At 37.1% G+C, this 23884-nt stretch overlaps 3 protein-coding genes across 8 annotated transcripts in view; 1 reads left to right on the forward strand and 2 right to left on the reverse strand.

Annotated features, from left to right (window-relative positions):
- The window catches only part of LOC114543708 (E3 ubiquitin-protein ligase parkin-like), a 25824-nt gene continuing 1940 nt past the window's right edge, over positions 1-23884 (forward strand). The window contains exons 1-9 of one of the 4 annotated variants that reach the window (XM_028562587.1): positions 1-228; positions 7240-7284; positions 8103-8250; positions 9162-9271; positions 9435-9521; positions 14183-14287; positions 14385-14545; positions 15685-15730; positions 15836-15880. In XM_028562587.1, coding sequence (XP_028418388.1) covers positions 100-228; positions 7240-7284; positions 8103-8250; positions 9162-9271; positions 9435-9521; positions 14183-14194 — 531 coding nt within the window. In that variant the 5' untranslated portion in view covers positions 1-99 and the 3' untranslated portion in view covers positions 14195-14287; positions 14385-14545; positions 15685-15730; positions 15836-15880. Of the gene's footprint in view, positions 229-7196; positions 7285-8102; positions 8251-9161; positions 9272-9434; positions 9522-9862; positions 9974-14182; positions 14288-14384; positions 14546-15684; positions 15731-15835; positions 15881-20482; positions 20568-22076; positions 22133-23884 lie in introns of those variants that run through there. The other 3 variants (XR_003690165.1, XM_028562585.1, XM_028562586.1) reach the window with 3 other exon arrangements.
- Positions 10327-23884, reverse strand: part of LOC114543705 (kelch-like protein 40) — a 14210-nt gene continuing 652 nt past the window's right edge. Inside the window, exon 2 of the mRNA XM_028562581.1 lies at positions 10327-11549. Within this exon, the coding sequence (XP_028418382.1) occupies positions 10393-11549 (1157 nt within the window). The 3' untranslated portion in view covers positions 10327-10392. The remainder of the gene's footprint in view (positions 11550-23884) is intronic.
- LOC114543707 (kelch-like protein 7) overlaps positions 17423-23884 on the reverse strand; it is an 11845-nt gene continuing 5383 nt past the window's right edge. Inside the window, exon 2 of one of the 3 annotated variants that reach the window (XM_028562583.1) lies at positions 17423-17479. The gene's annotated coding sequence lies outside the window, so the exon portion shown is untranslated. Of the gene's footprint in view, positions 17485-22840; positions 22894-23884 lie in introns of those variants that run through there. The other 2 variants (XM_028562584.1, XM_028562582.1) reach the window with 2 other exon arrangements.

Genomic DNA, 23884 nt, shown 5'->3' on the forward strand with positions numbered 1-23884 from the left:
TTTTCAAACATTTCTTTTCCAAACTTTCGTTTTGAAGCAAAATATTTTGAATTATTTTCTCTCAATTGCAAGGAAATACACGAGCTTTTCTAGCGAAATATGTCGCACGACGTGACCGTAAACTTCAACGGCAAATCATTTAACCTTCGTTTTCAACCATCCTGGACAATCGCTCAACTAAAACGGGAAATTGCTCGCAAGAAAAATGTCAAAACTGCTGGAATTAAAATCATTTTTGCCGGTCGAGAATTACCCGATAAAAATTAACACTCGGGGTGAGTGATTTTTAGGAAAATATCAAGCTTTTAATGTGATTTATATAACAATTTTCAAAGAAATAACGAAAGATTTACTGTGAAATGTTGAAATGATTTCATAAATGAGGTTTTTTTAGTTCGGGATTTTGATGTTTAAAGCGACCATCTTCGTTATAGTAAATCTGAGATAGATTATGATACAGCTTGTCTTGCTTGAGTCAGTCCATCTCAGAATATCACAGTGTCTGAATTTTGATAAAATGATTTTTTAAGACATTTTTCAAAGCCATCTTTTTCCACTAAAACCTGACCCAAACTTATGTGAATTCTCACTCATGGACAGTTTCCAGGATTTTTCAGATGATTCTCAGAATTCTCAGTCTTTCAATTACCATCAGTCGACAATGAGTCTGACATTCAGAGATCTGAAACTGTGTTTTTTTGTAGAATGCAGAGATGAACCACAGCGTCATTCATGCTGTTCAGAAATCTGGTCAGATCTCAGTTGATGCAACTTACAATGCGAATGATGGTTTGACGAAAGTAAAACTGACACAGGATGACGAGGATGAAGACGGTGAATCTGAACAATCAGGTTGTGACGAGATCTTTCATAAACCTCTAGATAAATAATGTGACCCCACCCTGTTTAATCCCCCTCCTAATTTTACACCCTCAATAAATACCTCCAATATGTTCCCGCTATGTTCACCCTCGTTCCTCTCCCTCTCTGATATGACCTGATTTGATAAACCTCTTTCCTGATAAACCTCTCTCTAGTTAATCCACTATAATAATTTCTGTTCCTTGTATTGCAATCCTGTCTAATACACCTCTTTTCCAATAACCCTTTCTCTGGTTTGTTCTCTATAAAATATCCTTTCAATAGCCATCTCTAAATAACCCTCAAATCACTCTATTCCCCTCTGTCATGATTATGCCCTTCCCTAATGTACCTCTTCTCCAATATTCCTCTCTAATTAACCCTCAAATTATTCTCTATTCTCTTCCCTAATAGTATGCCCCTCCCTAATGTACCTCTTTCCTTATTTCCCTCTCTAATTAACCCTCTCTAGCCAATCCCCTATACCCTTCCCTACTAGCATGCCCCTTTCTAATATGCCTCCTCTCTAAAACCCCTTTTTCCAATTAACCCAACCCACCCTTGCCCATACCCCCTTACCTGGATGTCCTCTAACACAGTACTGTACCACTTCTCTAATTGTCTATCTCCAATAAACTCCTATCCCCAGCTTGATACCCTTGCATTTTCCTCATGGAGAAACCCTGGGTAGAGGGTTCTCTACCCTGCCTTCCCCCCTAATCATATTATACTTCATCCATGAAGACCCACCCTCTCTCCCTAATAAACCACTCTCTCTCAAATAAGCCCCTCTCTCTTTAATAAGCCCCTCTCTCTCTAAAAAGCCCCTCTCTCTCTAATAAGCCCCTCTCTCTCTAAAAAGCCCCTCTCTCTCTAATAAGCCCCTCTCTCTCTAATAAGCCCCTCTCTCTCTAATATTAGGCCTCTCTCTTTCTAATAAGCTCATCTCTCTAACACCAGGGCTCCTTTAATAATCCAAACTTTTTGTACTCTTTCATCTCAGGCAAGCAAAGTTTCTTCTTTGTTTATTGTAAAACTTGCAAGAAACTAACACAAGGAAAATTGCGATGTCGATGTTCAAATTGCAAGGAAGGAAGCTTTGTTCTATCACAGGTATTTACTGTTTCCTTATAAACAACTTGTAAAAAATCTGCAGCAGATTTATATTTAGACTTTATAAAATGTCGACATTGTTACAACTTGTTTACAAGCTTGCTGTGAAAGCTTTTGAATGTCAACAAACATCTTGTTTACACAATATTTATGGTTTCTTGCAAGGGTCCAAATGGTTGGGACGATGTATTGATCAAAGGCCGAATGCAGGGACAATGTGAATCCAATACAAACTGTCAGGGAAAAACAGCTGTAAGTTATCCACCTATTAGACCTAAAATACAATAGTGGGTCACATCTAGGTGCATTGCAACTAATGGGTTAACAAGAGACACTGACAGATATTAGTTTGTTAACTTATTAACTGACAGTACTCTTCCACTGATGAGTAAAATTACCTGACATTATACAGAGTAAAATACTAAAGTAGGTCACAAACTTCTTGTTCTTTCAAAGGAATTTTATTTCAAATGTGGGGAACATCATGGTAGAGATGAACAGGCGCCATTATCAATGTTGAAATCTAACATCAGAAATATTCCCTGCATCACATGCTCTGAAATCGTAAGTTTACCCTTTCATTTTATGTCTCCTCCCAGAAACATTTATCCTACTAGGAAAGTTGAATTTTTTAATCCAAACTGCAGTTAATAGAAACTAATAACTCTGATCCAACATGGTCAATATTTAATCAATTTTTTTCACTCATGCTGTCATGCACCTACCTATTGTTTTAACTGTTTTATTTTATGTTTATTTGAAACCATCCTCAATGAAAATATCTATTTCATAGATTTGTTATTGTTCTTTAATATATAATTCTATAAGAACTGGCTCAATCACAAAAATACAAATCAGTATATGTCTGACAATCAACTTAGAATGCTACAATCTATTTCTATAACTTTGTGAAAATCTTATAGTTCATTTCAATGTTCATAATATGTTAGGAGTTTTCACTTAATACCGTACATATTGTTCACACAACAACAGCAGTGTGCCACCATCTTGCTTTAGACATTTCTGGAAGTTCTTCCCAAGAATACCTTTCAAAGTTGAAACCTTCAACTGACTTCAGTTCTCCTGCACCAGATCCTCCCAGGACTACAATGTTGTTTTCAATAACAACTGCAGTGCATCCTCTCCTCTTATATCTCATTGATGGCAGCATGTGACTTTGTTTTGTCTTGACATTGTAAATGATAACTGTATCTAATGTCTTGCCATGTTTGTCAACGCCACCAATAACAACGATGTTGTCTCCCCATCTCACAGTTGCCATAGCACTCACTTCATACGGCAGTGGTGACAACTGTTTTAGCTCATTCTTCTTTATATCGTACAGTACGACACTGCTGAGGTTGTCTGTGTAACTGTCAGTTTTACTTCCACCAACTGTCAACAAATTATCATCAAATATTTCCATGCTGTGACCTTGTCTCGGTTCTGGCATTCTTGATAAGGTCTTCACAGTATAGGGAGGAACAAGCTGGACTGATCTGATCAAGTCAGATGAAACATTTCCATTATCACCTCCAGAGAGTATCAACTGATCATTATACAGCACACTGCTGTGGTATCTCAACTTATCAGGTAGTTTAACAGGACAGTCACTCCAGTGTGTTGAGAGATCAGGGTTTGGGTCAATATTCATTCTAATTATATCATCAACAAATGCCAGGCCAACCACAGCCACCCCCAGCTATATTCATATGATTGTTATAAATAAATGAAGTCGCTCCATAACGATTCTCTGGCATTGATTGTAATGGCGACCATGATTTTTGACGCCAGTTAAACATCTCTACAGAGTTTGTTCCTACACCTCCAGCAACAATTATATTTTCCTTATCACCACTTGGTCTATTTCTTACTTTTCTTGTGTTTTCTTCTATCTTGCCCTCCATCGTGATATGAACATCCTTCATTTCATCAAAAGCTCTGACCAAAGCTGTTTTCAATCCATCGACTTTGTTGTTAACCGCTTCGACGTTTTCCTTCTTCTTATATCTGCTTTTATATCTGCCGTGTTTTTCTTGATTTTTCTAATATTTTTTTTTGAATTTTTTTTCAATAATTGTTATTTCTTGTTTCTTCTTCTCGATATTCTTCGCCATTCTTTCCTCCATATCTGCCAAAGTTTTTCGTTCATTTCTCCGCACGAAGTGACACTTCAACTTTCGGAATTCACAGACTTCACTTTCATGGTGAATAAGATCACGCTTGTTGACAATTAAACCACAGCCTTGGTTTGTACAAACGGCTGGTGTATATCCACATGTATCTTCATGGCGGTCAAGATGCTGTAATTCTACAACTTCTTGACAACCTCTGTCGATGTAAACGCACGAATTTTTGATTCATTCAAGAAATCTTTTACAATTCTATTTGGTTCGGCCAAAGTCTCTACGGTCAGTTCATCAGCACACGTTGGGCATGTTTGAGAATTTTCCAGATGTTTCGTAATACAACAACGGCAAAAAGAATGCTGGTTTCTCGAACACATAACCGGCTCTTTCAAGACGTTGAAGCAAATCTGGCAATGAAAATTTTTGATTGATTTTGTCCACAAACCTTTCTTCATCGTAGCCTTGTATATATGTAAGCCATATTTCACGTCGTTCTTGTTCGTAATAATAAAGCAAGTTCTGTGTTGCTTGTCGCTCTGTAGTATAAACCTCGCTGTATAGACTGAATATAGATACAGTGTTCGTTCTTGAAGAGTCTGTGTGTTTGTATTTTCTCGAAATCTTATCCAAAATGATCAGTTTTTGAGGACAAATATCTCTTCGTTATAAAGTATTTGCATTAAGACGCGTCCTTTCCTGTCAGGACTTAGGAATTCCTGGAATTTGCTGCCGTGTTTCCAAAAATGAATTTGAAAATGTCGCGATCTGACTGAGAGAGCTGGAGCAAATTAAACATTTTTCTGATTTTTTCAGTAGATTTTTGAGAAATGTTATTTTACAGTAATTTAAGGTGGCTCCCTACAGTTCTATGGGTGTATCGCGGTAATTTTTGTCGCGCGCGAAATAGGACACGCAACACGCGTGGCTGATGTTGCATGCAGGGCGGGCTTTTTAAAACTTGTCATTGTGAACGCTTTGTCATTGTTGTGCGTTTTGATAAACACGCGCGGGCCTCGCGGGATGTCGACTGGTCGCGCGAGGAAATTGAAATCCTGATTTTTGTGACGTCATAAACATAAAAATAAATGTATTTTTCTCGTTTTTCCTTCGGTAAATTCTTTTCAAACTTTACACAGTTTTCTGTAATCTTGAAATGCGTAAAATGTGCAAGTTTTAAGAAAATCGTACGAGCCGAATTTTTTTTAATTAAAAAACAGGATTTTTTGAGGATTTAAAAAAAAGTGCTCGTACGATTTTTTTTAAATGCTAACATTAGAAAGAATTATGGATAAGATTACTGTGTGGAAAAAATTAGAAAGTTTTACCGAAGAAAATTTGAAAAAATTATCTCAGAATCTGTAAATTGGCCCTTTTTAAAATCGTTATGTTACCATGGCAACGAGGAAATTTTATGAAATTTTATATATTTCGTAATTTGCGATATTATAGCAGTTATGTGGCCAAGTTTCGTGATCATACTTTGTAAGATGATAAAATAATGGTCTTTCCAACATAATTGCGCATTACACAATCAAAACTGTAGGGAGCCACCTTAAGTCGACTCTAAAAGCTTTAACTTGTTCTATTTAAATGCGAATTTACACTTTCAAAAGTGCTGACGATGCTGCGATAGTTTTTAATATAAAACTCCATGTTCACTAAATCCTAAATACACGAATTTAATTGTTGGGATTATGTTAGGAATTGGTTAAGATTATGTTTTAGGTTTATGGTTTAATAAGGTTAAACCTAATCCTAAATTTAACCCTAATCCTAACCTAATCTTAAGGATTAAATGGAGTAATACTGCCAACATAGAAATCGCTAAACATTCCAGTGTATCGAGAGATCAGTAAACTGTCAGGGAGCGAAATTTCAAGGCAAAGAGGAAGTTTGTTTTGGCAGTTAATGAGTTAAAAAAACTATCCCTCAGACTTATTTACTATTTGAGATTATGTTACGATTTGGGTTAAGATTTGGTTTTAGGTTTATTGTTAATTAGAGTAAAACCTAATCCTAAATTTAACCCTAATCCTAACCTAATCTCTGGAATTATATTGATTGCCAACATAGAAAACGCTAAACATTCCAGTGTTTCCAAGAGATCAGAAAACTGGCAAGGAGTGAAATTTCAAGGAAAAAAGATGAAGTTTGTTTTGGTAAGTGGAAGCAACCTTCGTTTTAAACTTTCAATTTTCAAACATTTCTTTTCCAAACTTTCGTTTTGAAGCAAAATATTTTGAATTATTTTCTCTCAATTGCAAGGAAATACACGAGCTTTTCTAGCGAAGTATGTCGCACGACGTGACCGTAAACTTCAACGGCAAATCATTTAACCTTCGTTTTCAACCATCCTGGACAATCGCTCAACTAAAACACGAAATTGCTCGCAAGAAAAATGTCAAAACCGGTCCTACTAAAAACCGCCCGAGACCGCCCGAGACCGCCCGAGAGTATAGAAAAACCGCCCGAGACCGCCCGAGAGTATAGAAAAACCGCCCGAGAGTATAGTAAACCGCCTTCGACGGTCAGAGAGCAGGACTTCGACGGTCCTGTCAAAATATTTATTATTACTATTTCACTTTCTAAATCCCTAATGTTATGAGCAGAACCAATGCGCAGAAGCCGGCTGAATAATAAATGATGTCATAACTTTAGTTACGATTATTGTCTCCTTGATCTCAATGTATTCTATGATTAAACTGGTATGATTAAACTGGTATCCTGACATCTGGTATCCTGATTAAGACACTGTTTTAAATGCAGGCCGGGCAAAGGAAAACATAAGGATCATGTTGAGTAAAACAACAGAGCCAGGAGAATTTCCATGCACAATTACAATTCAGCCCGCTAATCTGTGCTAGTTAGTGTCAAATGTTCTTGTCTAAGCATACGGGTTCTTAGGACATTTCATATTTACTGGTATTTAATTTAAAAACACAAAATAACTTCAGATTTCTGTCAGCCGCTTTTTTAAAGTCTCGGGCGGTTTTTCTATACTCTCGGGCGGTTTTTCTATACTCTCGGGCGGTCTCGGGCGGTCTCGGGCGGTTTTTCTATACTCTCGGGCGGTCTCGGGCGGTCTCGGGCAGTCGGGCGGTTTTTAGTAGGACCCGTCAAAACTGCTGGAATTAAAATCATTTTTGCCGGTCGAGAATTACCCGATGAATTAACACTCGGGGTGAGTGATTTTTAGGAAAATATCAAGCTTTTAATGTGATTTATATAACAATTTTCAAAGAAATAACGAAAGCTTTACTGTGAAATGTTTAAATGATTTCATAAATGAGGTTTTTTTTTAGTTCGGGATTTTGATGTTTAAAGCGACCATCTTCGTTATAGTAAGGGCCTTTTATATGATCCCGTCTAGCCGAGAAGGGATGTTTTCATCTCGCTTAGCCGGGAAACTCGCCTAGGCGGGATGGCGTGTTTATATGCAGTTCATTTTGTAGTGCAGGTTCCTTCGACGGCATGTTTTATTGTAGAAAACGAATATGCCAATATATACCATGCTCTTAATGTATGTTAATTGCGAATCATCCCGGGCAAGCGGGATGGAGTGTTTATATGGCAATTTCTCGTCCCGTCTAAGCGGGATCCCGGCAAGAAGTGCCGGGATCCCGCCTAGGCGGGATGGAAAAGCGGTCATATAAACACTAATTAGTGTTTGTATTACAAGCGGGATCTCGGAAACTGTCCCGTCCCGGCTAGGCGGGATCATATAAACAGGCCCTAAATCTGAGATAGATTATGATACAGCTTGTCTTGCTTGAGTCACTCCATCTCAGAATATCACAGTGTCTGAATCTTGATAAAATGATCTTTTAAGACATTTTTCAAAGCCATCTTTCTCCACTAAAACCTGACCCAAACTTATGTGAATTCTCACTAATGGACAGTTTCCAGGATTTTTCAGATGATTCTCAGAATTCTCAGTCTTTGAATTGCCATCAGTCAACAATGAGTCTGAAATTCAGAGAACTGAAACTTTTTTTCTAGAATGCAGAGATGAACCACAGCGTCATTCATGCTGTTCAGAAATCTGGTCAGATCTCAGTTGATGCAACTTACAATGCGAATGATGGTTTGACGAAAGTGAAACTGACACAGGATGACGAAGATGAAGATGGTGAATCTCAACAATCAGGTGGTGACGAGATCTTTCATAAACCGCTCAATGATGTGACCACTCTCTTTTTAGTGTTCTTTCTGGTTTAATACACACCCTCAATAAATACCTCCAATCCATCTCCACTGTGATAACCATTTCTTTATACCTTTCCGTAGTATATCCCTCACAAATACACCTCAATCTTCTTTAAAAACCCCTCTCTCCAATTGTCTGACTCTAAACCCTTCTGTATCTCCCTCCCACCCTCTCTTCAACTAACTCTCCATCTATAACAATTCCTTCCACATACCCCTCCCTTGTAGGATTTCTCTCTTACGGAATAACCCTCTCTCTGATTAACCCCCTATAACAACTCCCTCTTCATGCCCCTCCCAATTAATGTGCCCTTACACCTATTCTCTAATACCTCTCTCCAATTAACACTCTAACAACCCCTTTCCTGTACCCCTCCCTATAAGTATACCTCTCTCTAATGTATACTTCTCTAATATTCTAGTCTCTAAATAATACTCTTAAAATAACCCGCTCTTTATACCCCACCCTGTAAGTATACCCTTCTCTAATATACTTCTCTAATACTCCAGTCTCTAAATAATACTCCAAAATAACCCCCTTTTTACACCCCTCCCTAGTAGAGTGTCCCTCATGACTATAATACACCTCTAGAATAACTCTCTAAAATAACCCCTCCCCCATATTCCCTCCCTTATATAGCCTTCCCTTTATACTTCTTCTCTAATAGACCCTCTATCAATTTAACCTCCTGTATAGTCCCCCCTTCCATACACCCTTGACCCTTCCCTACATGTCTTTTAATATATCTTACCCTCCTAATCTTATATTATACTCCATCAATATAAAACCCTGCTCTTTCTAACACTAGGGTTTCTTTAATAATCCATATTTTTCATACTCTCTCATCTCAGGCAAGCAAAGTTTCTTCTTTGTTTATTGTAAAACTTGCAAGAAACTAACACGAGGAAAATTGCGATGTCGATGTTCAAATTGCAAGGAAGGAAGCTTTGTTCTATCACAGGTATTTACTGTTTCCTTATAAACAACTTGTAAAAAACTGCAGCAGATTTATATGCAACTTTGTAAAATGTCGACATTGTTACAACTTGTTTACAAGCTTGCTGTGAAAGCTTTTGAATGTCAACAAACAGCTTGTTTAAACAATATTTATGGTTTCTTGCAAGGGTCCAAATGGTTGGGACGATGTATTGATCAAAGGCCGCATGCAGGGACCATGTGAATCCGATAATAACTGTCAGGGAACAACAGCTGTAAGTTATTCACCTATCAGACCTAAAATACAATAGTGGGCCACATCTGGGTGCATTGCAAGCTAATGGGTTAACAAGAGACACTGACAGATAATTTTGTTAACTTATTAACTGACAGTACTCTTCCACTGATGAGTAAAATCATTTGACATTAGACAGAGTAAAATACTAAAGTAGGTCACATCTGGGTGCATTCCTAGCTAATGGGTTAACAAGAGACACTGACAGATAGTTTTGTCAACTCATTAACTGACAGTACTCTTCCACTGATGTGTAAAATTATCTGGCATTAGACAGAGTAAATTACTAAAGTAGGTCACAAACTTCTTGTTATTTCGCAGCAATTGTTATTTCAAATGCGGGGAACATCATGGTAGAGATAAACAAATGCTGTTATCAATGTTGAAATCTAACATCAAAAATATTCCCTGCATCACATGCTCTGAAACATCGTAAGTTTACCCTTTCATTTTACGTTTCCTCTCAGAAATATTTATGCTTCTAGAAAAGTTGAATTTTTTAATCCAAACCGCAGTTAATAGAAACTAATAACTTTGATCCAACATGGTCAATATTTAATCAAATTTTTTTCACTCATGCACCTACCTATTGTTTGAATTCTTTTATTTGATGTTTCATTTTAAACCTTCCTCAATGAAAATATTTATTTCACAGATTTGTTATTGTTCTTTAATATATAATTCTAAAAACTGACTCAATTTAAATTCAATCACAAAAATACAAATCAGTATGTGTCTGACAATCAACTTAGAATGCTACAATCTATTTCTATAACTTTGTGAAAATCTTATAGTTAATTTTAATTGTTCATAATGTGTTAGGAGTTTTCACTTAATACCTTACATATTGTTCACGCAACAACAGCAGTGTGCAAGTATCTTGCTTCAGACATTTCTGGAAGTTCTTCCCAAGAATACCTTTCAAAGTTGAAACCTTCAACTGACGTTAGCAGTGCTTGCTCACTCTCCCCTCCCAGGACTACAATGTTGTTTTCAATAAAAACTGCAGTACATCCCCTCCTCTTACATCTCATTGATGGCAGCATGTGACTTTGTTTTGTCTTGACATTGTAAATGATAACTTTATCTAATAACTTGCCATGTTTGTCAATGCCACCAATAACAACAATGTTGTCTCCCCATCTCACAGTTGCCATAGCACTCACTTCATACGGCAGTGGTGACAACTGTTTCAGCTCATTCTTCTTTATATCGTACAGTACAACACTGCTGAGGTTGTCTTTGTTATAGCCAGTTGTACTTCCACCAACCATCAACAAATGATCATCAAATATTTCCATGCTGTGATTTTGTCTTCGTTCTGGCATTCTTGATAAGGTCATCACAGTATAGGGAGGAACAAGCTGGAGTGATCTGATCAAATCAGATGAACCATTTCCTTTATAACCTCCAGAGACTATCAACTGATCATTATACAGCACACTGCTGTGGTATTTCAACTTATCAGGTAGTTTAACAGGACAGTCACTCCAGTGTGTTGAGAGATCAGGGTTTGGGTCAATATTCATTCTAATCATATCATCAACAATGCCAGACCAACGACATTCACCCCCAGCTATAGTCATATGATTGTTATAAATAAATGAAGTTGCTGCCCAACGATTCTCTGGCATTGATTGTAATGGCGACCATGTTCTTTGACGCCAGTTAAACATCTCTACAGAGTTAGTCCAATCACCTCCAGCAACGATTATATTTTCCTTATCACCACTTGGTCTATTTCTTACTTTTCTTGTGTTTTCTTCTATCTTGCCCTCCATCGTGATAAGAACGTCCTTAATTTCATCAAAAGCTCTGACCAAAGCTGTTTTCAATCCATCGACTTTGTTGTTAACCGCTTCGTGTTTTCCTTCTATATCTGCTTTTATATCTGCCGTGTTTTTGTCTATTTTTCTGTCTAAATTTGTTATTTTAATTTCAACTGTTGTATTAAACTTCTCGATATTCTTCTCGATATTCGCGATTCTTTCCTCCATATCTGCCAAAGTTTTCGTCATTTCTCCGCACGAGTGACACTTCAACTTTCGGAATTCACAGACTTCACTTTCATGGTGAATAAGATCACGCTTGTTGACAATTAAACCACAGCCTTGGTTTGAACAAACGGCTGGTGTATATCCACATGTATCTTCATGGCGGTCAAGATGCTGTAATTCTACAACTTCTTGACAACCTCTGTCGGTGTAAACGCAGCGAATTTTCGATTCATTCAAGAAATCTTTTACCATTCTATTTGGTTCGGCCAAAGTCTCTACGGTCAGTTCATCAGCACACGTTGGGCATGTTTGGGAATTTTCCAGATGTTTCGTAATACAACAACGGCAAAAAGAATGCTGGTTTCTCGAACACATAACCGGCTCTTTCAAGACGTTGAAGCAAATCTGACAGAGGAAATTTTTATTGATTTTGTCCACAAACCTTTCTTCATCGTAGCCTTGTATATATGAAGCCATATTTCACGTTGTTCTTGTGTCGTAATAATAAAACAAGTTCTGTGTTGTTTGTCGCTCTGTAGTATAAACCTCGCTGTATAGACTGAATATAGATACAGTGTTCGTTCTTGGAGATGTCTGTGTTTGTATTTTCTCGAAGTCTTCCCAAAAATGATAAATTTACGAAGACAAATATATTTAAGGAGTGTTTTGTTGACAGGAATTTGTTGCTATGAAAATATGATATTATTATCATGTCTTGTATGGTCTTGTGACAAAAGGTCATTGACCTCCTATTGAAATACTCACTTGCAATTGGTTGTGTTATTTGTAGGAATTTCTTATTTCATTATATGGAAATGAGTTCTGAGAAAATGATACTTTTATTACTTTATACCAAGAAAAATCAATCATAATAATGAAATATTTAGACTAAGTATATTATGATCGATGCGGATAAAGTCTGCATTAAAATTTATTTCGAATCTTTCGACTAATTACTCCGGCGTCAGCGATGGAGTTGAAAATTCGCCTCGGTTTTGTTTTGTTTTTGTTTGTTTTTTTATTTTTATTTTTTTATTATTTTTCGTCGTCGCAAGTCTGTAATGGCGCGAAACATTCTAGCATTTAAAATGTGTATGTGATTGGATTTATCTATGTCCCAGTCTTGTCTCCCAAGAGTTGTGGTGCACAGCTTTGGCTAATTTTCCGATGCGCGATTCGATTTCGCTCGCATGATACGGCAATTCCTCCAAGAGGAACAAATAAACCGTTCTTTTCATGCTTTTCGATTAAGTTTAGACTGAATTGGGGTAAGAATATATTTAATACGTGTAGATTCTGGTCCTATTTTAGTAATATCGCTGCTATTTCGCCGTTTAACAAGATGATGTGGTCGTGTATGGGCGCTTTGACTCGTCGTAGTTTGCACAGGATTGAAGATTTAATATAACTATGTAAGCGCGAATTCCAAAGGCAAAGTGTAAGACAAAGCGAATGTATCATATCGTTTATTTACATTCTTGAACGATTTAACTTCTATACTTTTTAAAGTACGATGTGCTTCTGAATTTCGCGATCGAACATTTTGGTTCGCAAGGCATCTAAATGCGGCGAATATGAACTGTATTGTTTATGTTCAGAAGCTCTATATTGAAGACTGGCACGTGCGCCGGAGTTAACGCGAGAACAGGCGTCTTGTTATATGTTTAAAGCAACAGACAATAATCTCTTGGCTGAAATAAATTTCAAACGTCTTTCACAAGGGCTGGTATTTGTTTACAAATGATCCTATGGAAAACACGGAATCGTCATTTTGGAATCTGGACTCTGGAGCCGTGAAAGGTTATCTGGTGTAATGGAAATAATTTCATGTTTACTAAATCCTGAATAGCCTTGCACTGAGCTATGTATTCTATGTGAATGGGTCAAACTGCATGGTCCAGCATTATGAACCTAGATTTTTCCTAATCGTGTCAGATGATTTTACTCATCAGTGGAAGAATACTGTCAGTTAATAAGTTAACAAAACTATCTGTCAGTGTCTCTTGTTAACCCATTAGCTTGCAATGCACCCAGATGTGACCTACTTTAGTATTTTACTCTGTCTAATGTCAGATGATTTTACTCATCAGTGGAAGAATACTGTCAGTTAATAAGTTAACAAAACTATCTGTCAGTGTCTCTTGTTAACCCATTAGCTTGCAATGCACCCAGATGTGACCTACTTTAGTATTTTACTCTGTCTAAGTCAAGTTGAATATTTTCGCGGTGCAATAATATTCCAATCTAAATGAGTTTTCATCAACTCACAAATGGTTCAGGATATCTTGTGGATTGATCTACAGCTGGGGTGAATAAGAAAAACGCAACTTCAAAGTGTTCATGAAATTCACTTTCGTTTTGATCACAAAAGATCGTATAGCGTATCAAAATATTCATAAATATTAAGTGTTGTGTTTTTTTAAACATCCTGTATAAGTGCGGTCATTATATCGATGAAAAGCCATTTCAAACTGGAAGATTAAATTTTAGCAGATCAAAGATGTTTGGAGTTGTTAAGATCGTTGTTATATTCCTAGTCTTTGCAGGTACTGGAATACATATTGTGATATATATCTTTGTTCATAGAATTCTTAAGTATCACTTCGTTATTCTTTATCGTATTTTTCTGGATTTATTTTTCTAGATAATGCGGTAGAATGTTTTAAACTTGGTCAGCTTTGCAGCTCAAATGGTAGAAATTTAATCCGTGAATGTGACGTCAGGGTTGTGGTGATTTCGGAACACCAAGGTAAGACCAGATGTAACCTTGTAGCAACACAGCGAATCGATAATATTCTTATAATCTTACAAAACAATTAAATTAACTTGAATTTATCATTATACAGAGGTTCTCGTACACACAATGGTGTCGACATAATTTGCAAACCAGGGAGTTCTGTCATGACACCATTTGCTGCGAAGATCTGACGAAAATCACGTTCTTATTCAAACAACAACAAACCATATAACAATGGATTGTATATTCAAGGAAGCGGAGAAGCCGAAGGTATCATCTCTCTCACATTAATAACCAAATTCATATTAGGCACGGGAAATTCATCTTAGACAGGAAAGTTGATTGTAAAAACCCGTCTTAATATGACTTGGAATTGATATAAAATTTACACGTGTGATGGGTCGGGTAATGCTAAAAAGGGTATCGTGATTATTACGATAATAATTTTGTTTATTTTCTCAGTTAAGCGCGCCTTACACGAGAGCTGGTAGCTGAGGTAAAGACCTCGCGAGGCTGTTAGCTCAGCAAGTTACTCTCGTGTGCGGATAGTTTTTCGTGAGGAATTCGCCTCGAGAGGCAAGTTTCTATCGTGTGCGGATAGTTTTCAGGCTGAGTTAACTGCCTCGCGAGGTCGTTAGCTCAGCTGATAGCTCTCTTGTGCGGCGGGCTTTACCCTTGTTCCGTCCTTGACCGTGTTGATATTTCAGAAACTTGTCTGATTTATCCGTCTAAATGCGAATTTAAGACGAGTTTCTCGTCCAGAAGGGATTCCCGTTAAAATTAACCGTTTGTTTAGACGGGAAAGTTAGGGGGGAAAATTCTGACGAGAAACCCGTCTGTGGCCTGATTCACATCAGAGGAGTTTCCCGTCTAAGATGAGTTTCCAAGAGGAGTTTCCCCTGTAAGACGAGTTTCCTGTTTTTCTTGACCTTGTAAGACGAGTTTCCCGCCTCTAATATGAATTCGGCTAAACTAAATTTTAAACTATAATGCATTTCTCGAAACAGAATGAGTAATGAATTTGGTCATTGACTCCCGTCACATTCCGGGTTAGGTCTAAATGGTAATTTCATGTCGTGCTTTCAAGTAAAGATAAAAATACAATAAAAATAAAAGAAAGTGTAGGCACAGAATACCTATCAGAAGAACAACTCCATAGTTTTTTGCATAAGTGGTTCCATCACTCAGCAAGTACTTTAAATGAAGGCAATCACCCCCCTGCCAACTGCCCCATTTTTAATATGGGCAGGGGGGTAGTTCCTTTTATTAACGGTACTTGCTGAGTGATGAATCATGCAATAAATCCCCCCCTGCTAACCTTCCCATTTTTAATACTTGCAGGGGGGTGATTCATAGAGGTCCAATAAAGAGGGAAAGTGTTAAAATTGAATAATCAATTTCTTTTTCAGATATAAAATGGATATTTCAGGTGGTCTTGGAAGATCTGCTGGAAAGGTATCCATATTCACATTTTTCTTCTCCATATTCGCAGATATTCGCTCCATAATCGTAAATTTTTTCCCTGTGAAAAACCTTACTTTTTGTTGTGAAATTTTTCAGATATGGCGTGTTGGTCTGATGGGGTTGAACAGTACAAAAGATAACAGGGCATCTTTTAATACCATAGACTGGTGGGGCATTTGCCCCACTGGGCCCTTTCCTTTCCCCACCACTGAAGAAAAAAAATGGCATATTGCCCCAAAGCCAGCCTGGGCCCTTTTTGCACATGAATAAACTATCAAGAGTTAAATAAGTTTAACGTTAATAAGAATCTATATAATTTATTACGGTGTTCATGTTCGTTGTGAATTTTCAATTTTACCAAAATCACAAACTAGGTAAAATTTCACATTAATGACTTGTATGGAAATATGAAGAAATAGATTTGGTAACCAGTGGCGCACATGCATTATAGAAGCTTCGTACTTCGTATATAGCCATTGAATATTTATAGTCTATTTGTATTTTTAACGAAAATTTTAGCGAAAATTTAAATTTATAATGAAGAGATCGATGAAATCCGGTCATCAGAAGCGAATCGAGGGCAAAAAAAAGGCGCTACAGCAGTCAGCAAATGCCCCAGAGCAATGATCTTTGTTTGAAATGCTCAGATCGAAAACAGCAACAAATAGCTGTAGTACAACTAATAATAATACGAGCGAATGCATGCTCACAGATGAGTACGGGTTCGCAGAACCAAATAAATTTACTGAGTTCGCAGTCACAACAGTCACAACATGTTGAGCTTTCTGATCCTGAACCTATAATGGTCGTTATTGAAAGCGGTACTCAACCATAATGAAACTACTAACAGTATAACACTGTTGCAACAGTGTTATACTGTTGTATTGCAACTGTACTAACCGAAGTATTAATGTCGAAGTCTGATCTCAAAATTTTAACGACTGGTATAAGGGGATGAAAAAGTCTTCCGAGATCAATTTGAACAAAATTATGATTTCAAGTAACCTTCGGGGCTCGTGTGCCGATCTGAGCCGTGCCGTGGGCCTTTTTGTAGTTTTGCCCCACCACTGAATAATCCCTAAAAGATGCCCTGAAAGATAATGTAAATCTTGTACTAAAAGCCTTCAAGGACGCGATGGAAAACGTGAAATTACAAAATAATCTGTGAGCAAACTTGAAACAAGAATTTTATTTTAGTTGACAAACTAATTTATATTACTTAATCAGGGTTTTGTTTTAATAAAGAGTAAAACTATCTCTCCAAATCTTGTTAATTGTTAAATTTTAAAATATGACTTGGTCTGTGGCAGTCTGACAGACACAGACATCATTTACAGACAGGCTGATATTTAAAATAGGTAACTGAGCTATTTCTTGAGGCAGAGGCTCAGTTAGGATTCTTGGTCTGGGGAACTGGGGCAGAAAAACCCAGGTGGGGAGGGGTGGGGTTGTGGCTAAAAAACCTATGTGTAGGGGGGGTGAAAAACCTAGGTGGAGGGGGAGCAAAAAAGCTTATTTCAAATTTTTTTTTTCATGTTTCATTTTAAACCTTCCTCAATGAAAATATCTATTTCAAAGATTTGTCATTGTTCTTTAATATATAATTCTAAGAACTGACTCAATTTAAATTCAGTCACAAAAATATAAATCAGTATATGTCTGACAATCAACTTAGAATGCTACAATCTATTTCTATAACTTTGTGAAAATCTTATAGTTCATTTCAATTGTTCATAATATGTTAGGAGTTTTCACTTAATACCTTACATATTGTTCACACAACAACAGCAGTGTGCCACAATCTTTCTTCAGACATTTCTGGAAGTTCTTCCCAAGAATACCTTTCAAAGTTGAAACCTTCAACTGACTTCAGCTCTGCTTGCTCACCCCACCCTCCCAGGACTACAATGTTGTTTTCAATAACAACCGCAGTACATCCCTTCCTCTTACATCTCATTGATGGCAGCATGTGACTTTGTTCTGTCTTGACATTGTAAATGATAACTGTATCTAATTCATTGCCATGTTTGTCTTCACCACCAATAACAACAATGTTGTCTCCCCATCTCACAGTTGCCATGCAACTCACTTCATACGGCAGTGGTGACAACTGTTTCAGCTCATTCTTCTTTATATCGTACAATACGACACTGCTGAGGTTGTCCCTGCAGTTGCCAGTTGTACTTCCACCAACTATCAACAAATTATCATCAAATATTTCCATGCTGTGACCTTGTCTTGGTTCTGGCATTCTTGATAAGGTCTTCACAGTATAGGGAGGAACAAGCTGGACTGCTCTGATCAAGTCAGATGAACCATTTCCATTATGACCTCCAGAAACTATCAACTGATCATTATACAGAACACTGCTGTGGTATCTCAACTTATCAGGTAGTTTAACAGGACAGTCACTCCAGTGTGTTGAGAGATCAGGGTTTTGGTCAATATTCATTCTAATCATATCATCAACAATGAGAGACCAAGCCCAGCAACCCCCAGCTATAGTCATATGATTGTTATAAATAAATGAAGTCGCTCCCCAACGTTTCTTTGGCATTGATTGTAATGGCGACCATGTTCTTTTACGCCAGTTAAACATCTCTACAGAGTTAGTTACTAAACCTCCAGCAACAATTATATTTTCCTTATCACCACTTGGTCTATTTCTTACTTTTCTTGTGTTTTCTTCTTTCTTGCCCTCAATCGTGATAAGAACGTCCTTCATTTCATCAAAAGCTCTGACCAAAGCTGTTTTCAATCCATCGACTTTGTTGTTAACCGCTTCGAGTTTTCCTTCCATATCTGCTTTTATATCTGCTTTTAAATCTGCGACTGCGACTGTGGTATTTCTCGCCATATTTCGCTCTAAATTTGTTATTTTAGTTTCAATTGTTGTATTATTCTTCGCCATTCTTTCCCCCATTTCTGCCAAAGTTTTCGTCATTTCTCCGCACGAGTGACACTTCAACTTTCGGAATTCACAGACTTCACTTTCATGGTGAATAAGATCACGCTTGTTGACAATTAAACCACAGCCTTGGTTTGTACAAACGGCTGGTGTATATCCACATGTATCTTCATGGCGGTCAAGATGCTGTAATTCTACAACTTCTTGACAACCTCTGTCAATGTAAACGCAACGAATTTTTGATTCATTTAAGAAATCTTTTACCATTCTATTTGGTTCAGCCAAAGTCTCTACGGTCAGTTTATCAGCACACGTTGGGCATGTTTGAGAATTTTCCAGATGTTTCGTAATACAACAACGGCAAAAAGAATGCTGGTTTCTCGAACACATAACCGGCTCTTTCAAGACGTTGAAGCAAATCTGGCAATGAAAATTTTGATTGATTTTGTCCACAAACCTTTCTTCATCGTAGCCTTGTATATATGAAACCATATTTCACGTCGTTCTTGTGTCGTAATAATAAAGCAAGTTCTGTGTTGTTTGTCGCTCTGTAGTATAAACCTCGCTGTATAGACTGAATATAGATACAGTGTTCGTTCTTGAAGAAGCCTAAGTTTGTATTTTCTTGAAATCTTCTCCAAAATGATCAGTTTATGAAGACAAATATCCCTTACTTATAAAGTATTTGCATAAGACGCGTCCTTTCATGTCAGGACTCAGGAATTCCTGGAATTTGCTGCGGTGTTTCCAAAAATGAATTTGAAAATGACGGGAGCTGACGGAAAGAGCTGGATCCGAATTAAACATTTTTTCTTTTATTTTCAGTAGATTTTAGAGAAATGTTATTTTGCAGTAATTTAAGTCGACTCTAAAAGTTTTAACTTGTTCTATTAAAATGGGAATTTACAATTTCAAAAGTGCTGACGATGCTGCGATAGTTTTTAATATAAAACTCCATGTTCACTAAATCCTAAATACACGAATTCAATCTTTGGGATTATGTTAGGAATTGGGTTAAGATTATGTTTTAGTTCAAGGTTCTAGGTTTATGGTTTAATAGGGTTACATCTTATCCTAAATTTAACCCTAATCCCAACCTAATCTTGAGAATTAAATGGAATAATACTGCCAACACTGCCAACATAGAAAACGCTAAATATCCAGTTTGTGATATCAGAAAACTGTCACGGAGTGAAATTTCAAGGCAAACGGGAAGTTTGTTTTGGCAGTTAATGAGTTAAAAAAAACTATCCCTCAGACTTATATTATTATATGAGATTATGTTACGATTAGGGTTAAGATTAGGTTTTAGGTTTATTGTTAACAAGACGCCTACTAGGCGTTATATGATCGCGTCGTTCACAGCGGCGTAGCCAGCCCAGCTATGCAAATTTTGTGTCGTAAATGAACAGCCCATTTTGAAACTGCTTGAAATCCTTTAGTGCAGGCTTTCTCTGCTCGGCGTGTGCAGTTAGTTGTATGTGTAATGAGTGTAAAGATAAAGATAGCATTTTGATCGCTTTATTGATTCTACTTTACTGCTTCGAAGTTCGAAGGTGAAACGAAATATGCCCAAAGTGAATACAACACGTGATATAACTAGCAACTTACCTGTGCGCAGGTTCCCGATTAGGGTGATATGGCCCGCAGCTAGCGACGCTGGGGGTCGACCCGAGAGGAAAAAAATAATAAAAAAAAAAAAAAAACCAAGCCGAAACTATAGATCGCTGTCGCTACGCGACGCGATCAAATAGGGTTAAACCTTATCCTAAATTAAACCCTAATCCTAACCTAATCTCAAGGATTAAATGGAATTATATTGATTGCCAACATAGAAAACGCTGAACATTCCAGTGTTCCAAGAGATCAGAAAACTGCCAGGGAGTGAAATTTCAAGGAAAAAAGAGGAAGTTTGTTTTGGTAAGTGGAAGCTACCGTCGTTTAAAACTTTCAATTTTCAAACATTTCTTTTCCAAACTTTCGTTTTGAAGCAAAATATTTTGAATTATTTTCTCTCAATTGCAAGGAAATACACGAGCTTTTCTAGCGAAATATGTCGCACGACGTGACCGTAAACTTCAACGGCAAATCATTTAACCTTCGTTTTCAACCATCCTGGACAATCTCTCAACTAAAACGGGAAATTGCTCGCAAGAAAAATGTCAAAACTGCTGGAATTAAAATCATTTTTGCCGGTCGAGAATTACCCGATGAATTAACACTCGGGGTGAGTGATTTTTAGGAAAATATCAAGCTTTTAATGTGATTTATATAACAATTTTCAAAGAAATAACGAAAGCTTTACTGTGAAATGTTGAAATGATTTTATAAATGAGGTTTTTTTTCGTTCGGGATTTTGATGTTTAAAGCGACCATCTTCGTTATAGTAAATCTGAGATAGATTATGATACAGCTTGTCTTGCTTGAGTCAGTCCATCTCAGAATATCACAGTGTCTGAATCTTGATAAAATGATATTTTAAGACATTTTTCAAAGCCATCTTTCTCCACTAAAACCTGACCCAAACTTATGTGAATTCTCACTCATGGACAGTTTCCAGGATTTTTCAGATGATTCTCAAAATTCTCAGATTGTAGCCAGGGTTCAGGTGTCTTGGAATATGGTTCAAAGTCAACATACCACCATTCTGAATGTATTTACAAAATAATTCACAGAGATGTGAGATTATTTAGCACTATAACCTCATCACTGAAATCTTTTTAAATTTCTTTGCAAATACTGGAGAGTTGACTGCAATAGATGATCTGTTCACAGCTAGGCTTTCAAAAAAAAGAGAGAAATCTGGTTGGCTTTTTTATGGTAGCCAGTGATTTGAAAGCAAGTTTGAGTAAAAGATCTACGAATTTTTACCATTTTTTCAATTGCTTGGCTTTCTAAACTTGCATCAGAAAGTGTAGTTTTAGAACATGAAATATTTGTATTCCTGAAGGTGGTTTTCATTACATTAACTTTGCCTCAGTGCCATGGCTAGACAGCTTAATTGAAGGGTGTATATTTGTACATTCATGTTTACATATGATAGGAACAATAGCTTACAAAAGAAATAAGTTGGGCATAAACAAATATATGAATGTACGCCCACAATGGACATTTCTTATACTGACCTCAAACACTGAAAGTCTGATGTTACACGAAATTTGATTGGCTCCACGAAACTATCGAACCAATGAAACTTCGTGTAACATCAGACTTTCCACCTTTGACGTTATTATGGAAAAGGTCAATTAATCTTTGAGCTATGGCGCTGCCTGCTCTTTCTTGAGGCGTGTCACAACTGCATCTGCAGATTTCTCTGAAGGCTGCTTCACCCATGCTGGCAAAGTTAACATAATGGAAAGCAGTCTTTAAATTGCCATCAGTCGACAATGAGTCTGACATTCTGAGATATGAAACTGTGTTTTTTTGTAGAATGCAGAGATGAACCACAGCATCATTCATGCTGTTCAGAAATCTGGTCAGATCTCAGTTGATGCAACTTACAATGCGAATGATGGTTTGACGAAAGTGAAACTGACACAGGATGACGAAGATGAAGATGGTGAATCTCAACAATCAGGTGGTGATGAGATCTTTCATAAACCTCTCAATGATGTGACCACTCTCTTTTTAGTGTTCTTCCTGGTTTAATACACACCCTCAATAAATACGTCCATCCATCTCCACTGTGATAACAATTCATACCAGGTTGTTGATAAAAATTAAAAACATCTCATTCTTTCATAGGAATTTTATTTCAAATGTGGGGAACATCATGGTAGAGATGAACAGGCGCCATTATCAATGTTGAAATCTAACATCGGAAATATTCCCTGCATCACATGCTCTGAAATATCGTAAGTTTACCCTTTCATTTTATGTCTCCTCTCAGAAATATTTATCCTACTAGGAAAGTTGAATTTTTTAATCCAAACCGCAGTTAATAGAAACTAATAACTCTGATCCAACATGGTCAATATTTAATCAAGTTTTTTCACTCATGCTGTCATGCACCTACCTATTGTTTGAATTCTTTTATTTGATGTTTCATTTTAAACCTTCCTCAATGAAAATATCTATTTCATAGATTTGTCATTGTTCTTTAATATATAATTCTAAGAACAGACTCAATTTAAATTCAATTACAAAAACACAAATCAGTATATGTCTGACAATCAACTTAGAATGCTACAATCTATTTTTATAACTTTGTGAAAATCTTATAGTTCATTTCAATTGTTCATAATATGTTAGGAGTTTTCACTTAATACCTTACATATTGTTCACACAACAACAGCATTGTGCCACGATCTTGCTTTAGACATTTCTGGAAGTTCTTCCCAAGAATACCTTTCAAAGTTGAAACCTTCAACTGACTTTAGCTCTTGTCGCTCACCCTCCCCTCCCAGGACTACAATGTTGTTTTCAATAACAACTGCAGTACATCCCCTCCTCTTACATCTCATTGATGGCAGCATGTGACTTTGTTCTGTCTTGACATTGTAAATGATAACTGTAGCTAATGGCTTGCCATGTTTGTCAGCGCCACCAATAACAACAATGTTGTCTCCCCGTCTCACAGTTGCCATATCACTCACTTCATACGGCAGTGGGGACAACTGTTTCAGCTCATTCTTCTTTATATCGTACAGTACGACACTGCTGAGGTTGTCTTTGTATCCGCAAGTTGTACTTCCACCAACTATCAACAAATTATCATCAAATATTTCCATGCTGTGACCTTGTCTTGGTTCTGGCATTCTTGATAAGGTCTTCACAGTATAGGGAGGAACAAGCTGGACTGAACTGATCAAGTCCGAGAAGCAATTTCCATTAACACCTCCAGAGATTATCAACTGATCATTATACAGCACACTGCTGTGGTATTTCAACGTATCAGGTAGTTTAACAGGACAATCACTCCAGTGTGTTGAGAGATCAAGGTTTGGGTCAATATTCATTCTAATCATATCATCAACAATGACAGAACCATCACAGTGACCCCCAGCTATAGTCATATGATTGTTATAAATAAATGAAGTCGCTCCATAACGATGGTTTGGCATTGATTGTAATGGCGACCACGTTCTTTGACGCCAGTTAAACATCTCTACAGAGTTAGTTCCTACACCTCCAGCAACAATTATATTTTCCTTATCACCACTTGGTCTATTTCTTACTTTTCTTGTGTTTTCTTCTATCTTGCCCTCCATCGTGATAAGAACGTCCTTCATTTCATC

This window comes from Dendronephthya gigantea, unplaced genomic scaffold (genome assembly GCF_004324835.1).
Source record: "Dendronephthya gigantea isolate DGI-Jeju-01 unplaced genomic scaffold, DenGig_1.0 000529F, whole genome shotgun sequence".
Classification (NCBI taxonomy): Eukaryota; Metazoa; Cnidaria; class Anthozoa; order Malacalcyonacea; family Nephtheidae; genus Dendronephthya; species Dendronephthya gigantea.